We start from the raw sequence: 12,109 nt of genomic DNA on the forward strand, positions 1-12,109 counted from the left end.
AATTGGTTATTCAAGGTTACCTCGTCCCTCTCATTAATGGTATAGTCACTCCGTTTTCATTTTCATATTTCCTCTTTTTAGCTTATGTTACATGTAGTGTATAAAATGTTCATAAAATAGAATAAATTAATTTGCTCAAGGAAGATGGTAAATCTAAATTTTCGGTAGAACTGAAACGTTTGTTAATAAAGTGTTAAGCTGATTACGAATAAACAATTTTATTCACATTCAGCTATGTAAAGACGTTAAACTTCTTTTGTTTCATCCAGGAAGCTATTGATATCTTGCACTTAGTTGTTTTCGTGTGCAAATCGTAGGGCAAAATCACTACCATTTGTCGACGCAAACCATGAATAACGCCTTCTGACTCTACATCTTGAATAGACGAGGAATAACAAGGTCCTTCCTTCCTTCCTTCCTTCCCACGTCATATAGTGTCCAGTTTGGTGACAGAAGTAGAAGGTTGTGTTGCAATCTGGGTTTGTGACAGTTTAGGCAAAACCAGCTACCACAGTTGTAGGCACAACGTAGTGATTTGATCTCCAAGAAACAACAGCAAAATCTCTCTCTCTCTCAAATTACATCTAATGCTTGAAAAATAAGGAAAGACGCATTGAGCCATGTAATTCTAGATATGCTAGTGGTCATAGGAAAATAACAGATTGGACACTTTTTGATGAAAGAGTGTTCGGCGACAACAGCAATAACAACAACATAGATATACAAATTGCAGTGTTTCGCCCTCGGCCTCCGATGGCAATAAGCTTCCCTTTCCAAACAGGAGAATACATACATGCATGCGCGCGCACACACACATCAGTGGTAGAATGGTAGAATCTTCGCCTGCCACGCGGGCGGCCTGGGGTGCGTTTCCTGGCCGATACAATTGTCTTTTTTAAGGCGGTGCTCCAGTATGGTCACAGCTAGATGACTGAAACAAGTAAAAGAATAAAAGAATAAACACACACACACACACACACTCACACACACACACATGCGTTCTTCCGCACTCCCATACTTTACGTATGTTACTATCTTTTTTCTCCACGTCTTTCTCTAGTTGTCCTATTTATAACAATTAACTTCGTTTTTCACAGACTACGGAGCAAAAGGCATTCCTCTTGTGATTCCCCAAAAGGTTAGCTTCAGAGACACAGAACTCACCCTAATGGAGGTAAAACAAAACAAAAACATTTTTTCTTTCCATCATAATGAATTGTCACTGCATTCATCGTATTTATATGTCTTCAGTCTGGTTCCAAAGTATCGACTATGTGTTATTCAACAGTTTAACTTGTCATCACACTATTATTATTGTTAATTCATGTCATAATATGTCACTGAAATTATAATTCTTTAGCATTGTCACAAAGAATTATTTCTGTATTTATAAGAATATGTTTCATCATTCCCTCGGGGTCGATAAAATAAGTACCAGTTGAGCACTGAGGTCGATGTAATCGACTTATTTTCCCCCTCAAACTTGCTGGGCTTTGTGCCAAAATATGAAAGCAATATTTCTCAACGCATAAACCATTCCAGCGCATTCTGAGATGGAATATTTAGCAATTTCTTAATCCACCGAGTTACCAGGAGGATAACCCCTATATAATCCAATTAGTTCACGCTACTGTTATTTTTCGAGGTATATATATTTTTTCTTTTGCTATTTCAGAATGCTGCTGTAATAGGGACTGATTTGATAATTCATGAAGTTTAATTTCTTTAAAAGAAAAGGATAAAAATCAAGTAAAAAAACAACAAAACAAAGCAAAAACAGTATTCAAATAACTGAAAAAAAGTGAAAAAACAAAGACAATTAATTCTCAGAAAAGAAAACAAAAAAAAAAAAAAAAGTAAATCAAAAACATAACTAAAGCATCAAACTAAACAAAAATAAATCTACATAAAATTACAATTACAAGGAAGAATGAAGGTAAGAATTAAAATCTCGATCTACTACTACTACTACTACTACGACTACGACGACGACGACGACGTATATTTTTTGCTGTGCATTTCACAAACCTGGTGGATTGGCAGAATCAGTAGAGCATCTACTTTGCAGTATATAGTTTCATATCTTTACATACTCGGTTCAAATACAACCCGTGTGGACTTTGTTCTTTCTTCCGGTGTCAATAAAATAACAAACCAGTCAAACACTACAGTCGTTATAACCGACTTTATCATTCCTCCTTTACAATTTCTGGCCTTGGGCCTGTATTAAAAACCACGATGTATTTCAAAACCTGTTAAACTTTTTGCCAGTCCTATGTGTCCCATGTGACATACGGGACATATTACCATGGCATATATGCAACATATATGATACCCATTCCCAATTTGTTTCAACCGCCAGAATATCTCGAGACTTAAGAAAGGAAAGCTATATATTACTCAGAACGTATTCAACAAGGGCTAACTAAATGTCTGAAACAAGCATGGACATTTAGGATAAACTTATGAAAATGCTTGGACAAACAAAGAATTAACAGCCATATTGTAATTCGCTTTGTTGATACATTTTTTAATGGCTTAGTCAAAGAAAGAAGGGCAGAAATCATGACCTCCGCGGAGTTAGGTGGAGGAAAGGGAGAAGAAACCAAAATACATCAGACACATCTCATCTGATGGGCTTCTGTACAGTGACCGTTTAAACAATTTTGCTGAAGGATTTGGTGAACCCGAAGTTATCGTAAAAAAACAGGTTCAAAGTGCAGCACAATGAGATCGTATCCGAAAGCACGAGATTGTAAAACGAATTTATAACCACAGAATCATGTTTGTCCAATGTCTGTTAAAACAGATTCTTGCAGTCTTGTTTCATTTTCTTTTTTTCCCCTGTTTGCGTTATTCAATAAACGATATTATATATTAGTCTTGTTCTGTTCTTACTTTTTTTTTCTTATGTATTCTATTCATTTTATTAAAAAAGAATAAAACCCCTTCACTAGTCATAGAGACACATAAAGTGAGTTTTCAGGTTTCTGTGGCATATATATATTCCTTTTTGGATGGGACGCAGATCCCTCGCAGGAATACTCATTTCTGTCAGCTGAGTGTACTGGAGTAACGAAAAATGAAGTGTCTTGCTCAAGAACACAACGCATTACCCTGATCAAGAATTGAAACCACAATCTTACGATCATGAGTCTAACACGCTAACCACTAAACTATTTACTTTCACTATTTGTATTGCTCTTTATTCAAATTTTCTTATATCATTATTGGTGGTGGATCTCTGACATTCGATGAGGATTTATTTGTTCGATCAATCGAATAACCTACTTCGAAATTTACGTGTAAGTGACTGAGCGTTCCTCAGACACGTGTTATTGTTGGCACTCCGTCGCTTACGACGTCGAGGGTTCCGGTTGATCCGATCAACGGAACAGCCTGCTCGTGAAATTAACGTGCAAGTGGCTGAGCACTCCACAGACGCGTGTACCCTTAACGTAGTTCTCGGGGATATTCAGCGTGACACGGAGTGTGACAAGGCTGACCCTTTGAATTACAGGCGCAACAGAAGCAGGAAGTAAGAACGAGAGAAACTTGTGGTGGAAGAGTACAACAGGGTTCGCCACCATCCCCTGCCGGAGCCTCGTAGAGCTTTAGGTGTTTTCGCTCAATAAACACTCACAACGTCCGGTCTGGGAATCGAAACCGCAATCCTATGACCGCGAGTCCGCTGCCCTAACCACTGGGCCATTGCGCCTCCACCCTCAGACACGTGTAACATAACGTAATACTTATTTAATTAGCACATGCTCCCATCTTTGTTCTACCACGTAAATAAGCACAAGACGAACATGACTAAACTTACAGTTTTCATAAAGTATTCATAAAATGCTGAGTATTTTCACTTAGCAACCAAGATAAATTATGGGATCCTGACGAGGGCTTTAATGAAAACCGTTACTAATCGATTAATCACCTAAACTCTTGATTCTTTTGATTGGCAGCCCTGAGTTCTATAGTTTAACACTCGGATTTATTTTCAAAACGAGGATAAACTTATGTATATTAAACGTACGATTATGACTCAATTTACAAATTTAATCTCATTACATTATGTCGGTGTTCTAGTTATTAATTAATACGCACTGACAGTTTCTTAACATTATGTAAATAAATAAGGACTGGCTTACATAGATCGTAATTCCATGAAATAGTGCCATCATTCAGGGTTGAATTGGGGTTAACAATAATAATAAGAATAATAATAACAACATTCCTATTTAAACCATTGTCGTTCACACTCATTATTAGTGGCCAAAATACGATATATATGTATATGATTACAAATAATATGGAAAGTGACACTGGATTAAGTAGGAAAGTTTGTGTATGTATGTATGTATGTATGTATGTATGTATGTATGCATGTATGTATGTATTTATGTATGTGTGTATGTATGTATGTATGTATGTATGTGAGCATATACACACCGTTGGAAATGGATTTTCTGAACCAGAGGTGCACTAATCTCCATATTGATGATGTTGAAAAGGAATGTGTGTATGTGCGCGAGTGTGCAAGTGTGCGTGCGCGCCTATGTGTGTGCGGGTTGGGGGAGTTGGAAGGAGACTAAAAGCAACCCTCCTGTGAAAAGTAGGATGATACCGTCGCTATATATATTTCCCATATCATCGCAGTACATACATACACAGACACACACATATATATATAGTAACAAACTGAGGAAAAGACATCTTTCAAAGGGGTGTGTTAAACATTCAATTCACTGGTACGTCAGTTGAATACCATATAAATATGGATATAATACAACGGAGAGATACTATTGACAATCCAATAGTTTATATATATTATGATATTAGATGATATACTATGAATATAATATAACATAAACAGTATATAATATAATATTATGTTATATTATATTCATAGTATATCATGTAATACTATAATATAAATAAATCATTGGATTGTCAATCGTATCTCTCTATTTAATTTATCTTTATATATATATATACATACATACATTCATACGCACACACACACACACACACACACACACACACACACACACATATATATATTGTATAAAAGATCGTGGTTAAGGCCAAAACAATGCGAAGTAAATGCAAGGTAAATCACAAGAAAACAAATATGTGAATTAATGTAGACTTACCTTGTATTCAATATTTCGGGGTTATGACCCCATTTTCATAAGTTGGATGTGTATAAATATATATATATATATATATATATATATATATATATATATATATATATATATATATAAAGTTGTTGTATATTGTCAACTTAATGTGACAATCCCAATAAGGGAGTATACTACTGCTGTTTAGCCCTAGGAAGCTGGACCGCTTCCTGTCGGCCTTGATTTATTTATATTATAGTATTACATGTCCTTATGTTTGCGAGGGGGAAACAAACTCCTCCACCCAGCCCAGTCAGCATTCAGGGACATGTTTCTGAGTCTTTGCTCGTCATCAGCCTGATGACGAGCAAAGACTCAGAAACATGTCCCTGAATGCTGGCTAGGCTGAGTGGAGGAGCTTGTCTCCCCCTCGCAAACATAAGGACACAGTAATTGTGCCAAGGCCGACAGGAAGCGGTCCAGCTTCCTAGGGCTAAACAGCAGTAGTATACTCCCTTATTGGGATTGTCACATTGAGTTGACAATATACAACAACCTTATCGCATCACTACTGCTTAACTCTCTCTGAGAGATTTACAAATATGATATTTCATATATATATATATATATATATATATATATAGAGAGAGAGAGAGAGAGAGAGAGAGAGACAGAGAGAGAGATTGGAAGGTTTGGAGGTGATGTACAGGAATTATATATTAGAAAAAATAATAAGGTACTCAGATATCTAAATGGTTGTACATTTACAGATTTTTATTATGCTACATGTTTTATAAATATTAGCGCATGCACCTATTCTTGTAGGTTCTTCAAATATGATTTCATTTCAGAGGATCTGTCTCATTTTATAGTATTATTGAATGTGAAGGGGTGGAGAGAGAGATATAGGATAGTAAAAGAGGGTTAGAAATGGAGGGAAAAGTGAGAGAGAGTGTGTGTGTGTTTTTGTGTTGGTGTGTGTGTTTTGTGTGTGTGTGTGTGTGTGTGTGTGTATCTGAAAGGAGTGTCAATGGGAAAGAGAAGGAAAGGTGAAAGCTGAAAGAAGAAAGACGAAAATTGTGTTTACAGCTGATCAGTTCTTTCAATGACTTTAAAAATGGCAAAACCAGGCGGCATTGTTTGGAAGAAAGCTGTTTTTCAAAGAGTTGGTATCATTGTCCAGTGGGAGAGAGTGTGTGGTGTGTCTTTGTGTGTGTGTGTGTGTGTGTGTGCATGTGTGTGCGTGTGTATCTGAAAAGAGTGTCAATGGAAAAGAGAAGGAAAGAAAGAAGAAAGAAAGGAATTCTGTTTACATCTTTACAGCTGCTTAGTTCAAAAAGGTAGGAGACAAATATGAAAACCTTTTTGAACTAACCAGGTGTATAGATGTAAACAGAATTCCTTTCTTTCTTCTTTCTTTCCTTCTCTTTCCCATTGACACTCCTTTCAGATACATAGGCACACGCACACACGCACACACACGCACACACACACAAAGACACACCCACACACGCACACAAAGACACACCCACACACTCTCTTCCACTGGACAATGATACCAACTCTTTGAAAAACAGCTTTCTTCCAAACAATGCCGCCTGGTTTTGCCATTTTTAAAGGCCAAGAATAAACTTGTCATTGAAAGAACTGACCAGCTATAAACAGAATTTTCTTCTTTCTTCCTTCCCTTCTCTTTCCCATTGACACTCCTTTCAGATACATAGGTACCCCACCCCCACACATATACCAACACAAAAACACTCACACACACACACACACACACACACACACACACACACACACACACACACTCTCTCTCTCTCTCACTTTTCCCTCCATTCCTAACCCTCTTTTACTATCCTATATATCTCTCTCCACCCCTTCACATTCAATAATACTATAAAAAGAGACAGATCCTCTGAAGTGAAATCATATTTGAAGAACCTACAAGAATAGGTGCAAGCGCTAATACTTATAAAACATATAACATATAAATAAAAATCTGTAAATGTATAATCATCCAGATATCTGAGTACCTTATTTTTTCTAATATATAATTCCTGTACATCACCTCCAAACCTTCTTATATATATATATATACACGTACATTTATACACATCCAACTTAGCCTGGTCTTAAGTTGGATATAAAAATTAGCTTTTGGCATTATTACTGCTTCGTTCACAAACAACTAAGTAGTATATATGTATGCATATCTATCTATCTATACATACATACATATATACATGTATATATGTATAGGCATGACTGTGTGGTAAGTAGCTTGCTTACCAACCACATGGTTCCGGGTTCATTCCCACTGCGTGGCACCTTGGGCAAGTGTCTTCTACTATAGCCTCGGGCCGACCAAAGCTTTGTGAATGGATTTGGTAGATGGAAACTGAAAGAATCCCGTCGTATATATATGAATATATATATCTGTGTGTGTGTCTGTGTTTGTTACCCCCATCACCCTTTGACAATCTGTGTCAATGCATTTAGGTCCTCCTAAACTAGTGGTTCGGCAAGAGAAATTTATAGCGTAAGTACCACGTTTAAAGAAGTATTGGGGTCGTTACATTCAATTAAAAGTTCTTCAAGATGGTGCCTTAGCATGGCCGCAGTCTAATGACTGAAACAAGTAAGAGATAAAAGTTATGTGTGTGTGTGTGTGTGTGTGTGTGTGTGTGCGTGTGTGTGTGTGTGTGTGTGTGTGTGTGTATGTGTGTATCTATGTACATGGGTGTGTAAGTATCTATGTACATATGTATGAAAGTAAGTATATAAGTATGTGTTTCCTTTTCCATTTTGCTTTTTATCAAAATCAAGTGTGTGCGACTGTATACTGTGATAGAGCTCTCGTGCTCTAGTCATGTTCTAGCCTACACTTCCGCTATTCAAATTGCATTCAATTACTTTTCTGGTGTGATTTCTATTACAATTCATAATTGTTTCTTTTTTTTTTTTTTATAGACAGGCATATTTTTTCCGTTGGATGAAGGTGAAACGGGAAGTATTAACGTTCATGGTTTGTTCATAATACTGTTGGATGGTGTTCTTTTTGTTGTCGTCTTTTATTCTTTGAAAAAAATTTTGTTTTGCGAAACAAAATTGAATAGAGCAGGGCCTCTTGAGGAAAAGAAATTGTGTTGCAGTGTATTTATGTTGTGATCCTGAACTGGGTAGAGGACGTATGGCCCGTGGTCCTAGCCTTGGATGAATTTTAAAGCTAATGCTGTGGTCGTTTGGGCAATTCTGGAAGTATATTCTCCACATCGTGCAAATGATGTATCACTCACGGCGGCGCTGGAAAGAATAGAGTTTCAATGCTTTAAGGCGGTCCCAATAATCGAGATCAGTCATGCCCTTAATTCTTTTAGCGTATGACCTCTGGGGTGATTCAATCCTCGAGATGTTTTGTTTTGTATGGGGAGACCACAGGGGACAGCAATATTCGAGGTGTGGCCGTACAAAGGAGGAGAAAAGAGGAATGATGACACCTTGTTCTTTGGACCGGAAGTTACTAAGGATCCAGGTGCTCATCCTACGAGCTATATTGACCTTGGTGTTGGTGTGGGCACTCCAGCTGAGATTGTTATCAACAATTACACCCAGGTCTCTGATATTGTTCGCTACCACGATCGGTTCCTCAGAGGGAAGAAAGTATGGCTGTTTTAGCATAGTCTTTCTTCCAAAATGCATCAGCTCAAATCTTCCCTCGTTTAGTTGCATTTTCTTTTGCCTGCCCCTTGACTTACGGCATGGAGATCAGACCGGAGTTCAGTTCCTTCTGCTTCATTGATAATTTTCTGGAGCTTAGAGTCATCAGCGAATATTTCCCTTTGCTGTGTTTTATGACGCTGGAAAGATCGTTTATATAGACTATAAAGAGAAGCGGGCCCTAGACTGTCCCCTGAGGGACACCACTGATGACTTTTGCTGGGATTGAGTGGATTCCACCGATCACAGCATGTTGTGTTCTGTTCTCCAGGAAATACTCGATCCAGTGTAGTAGTTCTCCACGGATTCCAACATTTGACAATTTTGACAGTAGGGTATCATGGTCGACTCTGTCAAACTCTTTACTGAAGTCAAGATACGACATCAGAGTTTGAACCTGAACCCAAGGTTTTAAGGATATCATCGATGTAGTGTAAGAGCTGGGTTAGACAGTCCCTGCCGCAGCGAAAGCCATGCTGCTTTGAATTTAGGAGATTGTGGCTCTCCAGGAAGCCAGCTATCCTTGATTTCACCACCTTTTCAAATACTTTAATGATATGGGAGGTGAGTGAGACTGGGTGATAGTTAACTGCGAGAGATCTGTTTCTCTGCTTGAAAACCGGGAGGACAGACTGGGATAAGATCTGTTTTGGTATATAACCTGAATCTAAAGAATTTTTTTTTCATTAATGACTTAGGAGTTGACTGTGGATAGCTTAAGCAGCAACTCGTTTCAAATTAAGGTTGTAATATGCCTAGCATTTTCCCAGCTTCGAACATATGTGAATCGTTATGGCCAAGGTGGCAACAGGATACAAAGGTTCTCCTTGCACGGTAGTACAGGCTATGTCAGCTTATATGAAAGCAGACAGAAGAAAATCGCTAGTAATGGCCATGTAGCTTAAGAAGTTTGCGTCATGAGCATACGGTTTCAGTCCCTTTGCGCAGTAACTTTGGTATGTATCTTCTACTATAACCCCGTGTCGACCAATGCCTTGTGAGAAAATTTGAAGAACGGAAGCTGAGTGGAAGCCCCCTGTATCTGTGTGTGTGTGTGTACCTATGTATGTACGTATGTATGTATGTATGTATGTATGTGCGTGTCTTGTTTGTCCCCCACCACTTGACAACCGAAGCTGAGTTGTTTATATTCTCGTAACTTAGCGGGTAGGTCAAAAAGACCGTTATAGTAAGTACTAAGCTTTAAAAAATAAGTAGATACTGGTGCCAATTTGTTCAATTAAACTCTTCCAGCATCACCGCAGTTCAATGAAGGAAAGAATGAATCTGTCAATAACAGGGATCAGATTACAGAGTTCAAAATTAGAATTTGAGGAAAGTGGACTCCAACGATCAGAAAGTATACAAGAACCTTTGTACTCTACCTACACGGTGCATTTAAATGGTGCTAAGAAAGGTTGTGGGATCAAAGTTAATTGAAATATGAGCCAGCTGCAACTGACCACAGCATTTGGCAGGAAAACTCAAGGTGTGGTGTTATCAGCATGGCCATTTGCCGAAGCTCTTATGGCTACTTAAGTGCCGGAAATATCGTTGACTGTAATGGAGAAAGTAGAACAGTATGCTAACAAATTCCTAAGAGAGCAGATAAGTCTCCCGCCATGCTTTACAGGAACTGATTAATTTGATGTTATTGCACAACTGCAACTGCTTTTAACTTTGCTGGTGGGCGTTTATACTAGCTAAACATATTGCCACATAACGGCATGTGCTTCTGTGATCGACATTGTTCATGACAACCAGTTATTTGTGTTAGCAGTAGGAAAATGGATTCTGAGTAAAAAAAAAAAAAACCGAGAATAAAAGATTAGAATGTATTGTGCAAAACGGAACTAACAGATATTTCGGAACTAATAGTTATTTCGCCAAAACAAAAAAAAAAAAAAAAAAAAGGTAGATGAGATTTTGTGACTATAGAAGTTCGCAAATTAAATACAGAAGTGGGGTTGAGATCTATTTGAACATTGAACTGCGTGGGTGACAGCTGAACAAATGAAGCTTTCGTAGAATAATTTATAGAAAATAAAGCCATCAGGTTATTCCTGGATATTCCTTCAGGGTGGATGATATGGTTCCATCTCTGCCAGAACCTGGGGGATGGGTCTGGTGTAACACTGCTGATTGCTAAAGAAGCTATGCATTCAAAGAGAGCATGCAAACCGTCCATTGCAGGGTATGTCTGGTGGCATAACCAAATATTGCGTTTATCCACCGATTAGTTATATATCAGCAATGAAAGCCAATGCCAAATTGCTACCTTATTTGCGTGGCGTGAAATGGTAATGCAGGACCGTAAACAAAAGGAATGCAAAGACCTTGACTTATGAATGCTACGAAAGATTAGAAGGTACAAATGGATTTGAAAGGAGATGTTCGCGTTTCTAGCCATACTGCAATAACGAATTGATTCCTTGACTTATTTTAATATTCGAACGGATACACAGTTTTGATAATTGATTTAATGATGTAATATGAAAGCAATACGGAGTAGACACATGTAAAAAAAAAGAGGTCAAAATATGGATAGTTTTGGGATCGCGTGAAGCACGATATTAGCATTGTACGGTGATTCATTCCAGTAGAGATGGGATATGGAGGAGTTGTAGGTAAATATACAATGTCATATTTGGTTGGCATTGCAATTAAGAAGGACAGTGGAGTAGTAAATTGACGGAGTGTGGGGAAAGCTGTGGATGCTTCGTTATGAAATTACCTCCTGAGATGTGCGACGAAGACCGATGCTGAGAGCGGAGAACTAATTCGTAGAGAGTCGTAAAATGAAATACCTGTAATAGGACTGCAAAACGGGGGAAAAGGGTTATTTTCGTTAATCGTTACATGTTGCATTTTGATTTTTAATGTGTACATACACCCCCCTACCAAAATACACACACGCAGATACACACACATACACACACACACACACACACACACACAAATACAGATACACAGATACACACACAGATACACACACACACACACACACATGGACTGGGAGGGTAAATAATGTTTGCTAAAATAAATGAATGTATACAGGATTACGAGTGTGAGTGTAATTAGGTGAGTGGATGTGAGCCTTTGAGTGAACGTGCCAGCAAAAGAACGAGTGAAGATTTTGCTACCTTCCCCCCTCCTAGCCAGTAATAAAGCTGCCACCACCATTGGCTCCTATGTTTTCGTTAACTTTCCACACATCGTTTCTTCCTTTCTGTCTTTCTTTCTCATTATTTCGGGAATTCCCC

At 38.0% G+C, this 12,109-nt stretch overlaps 1 protein-coding gene across 1 annotated transcript in view; it reads left to right on the forward strand.

The window, feature by feature from the left end:
* The window catches only part of LOC106875603 (bactericidal permeability-increasing protein), a 76,457-nt gene extending 73,577 nt beyond the window's left edge, over positions 1 to 2,880 (forward strand). Inside the window, exons 13-15 of the mRNA XM_014923819.3 lie at positions 1 to 39; positions 1,098 to 1,174; positions 1,676 to 2,880. The exon at positions 1 to 39 is cut by the window's left edge and continues 25 nt beyond it. Of these exons, the coding sequence (XP_014779305.1) occupies positions 1 to 39; positions 1,098 to 1,174; positions 1,676 to 1,720 (161 nt within the window). The 3' untranslated portion in view covers positions 1,721 to 2,880. The remainder of the gene's footprint in view (positions 40 to 1,097; positions 1,175 to 1,675) is intronic.
* Positions 2,881 to 12,109: the final 9,229 nt, after the last annotated feature.

Source organism: Octopus bimaculoides, chromosome 5 (genome assembly GCF_046866305.1).
Source record: "Octopus bimaculoides isolate indiv1 chromosome 5, ASM4686630v1, whole genome shotgun sequence".
Lineage (NCBI taxonomy): Eukaryota > Metazoa > Mollusca > Cephalopoda > Octopoda > Octopodidae > Octopus > Octopus bimaculoides.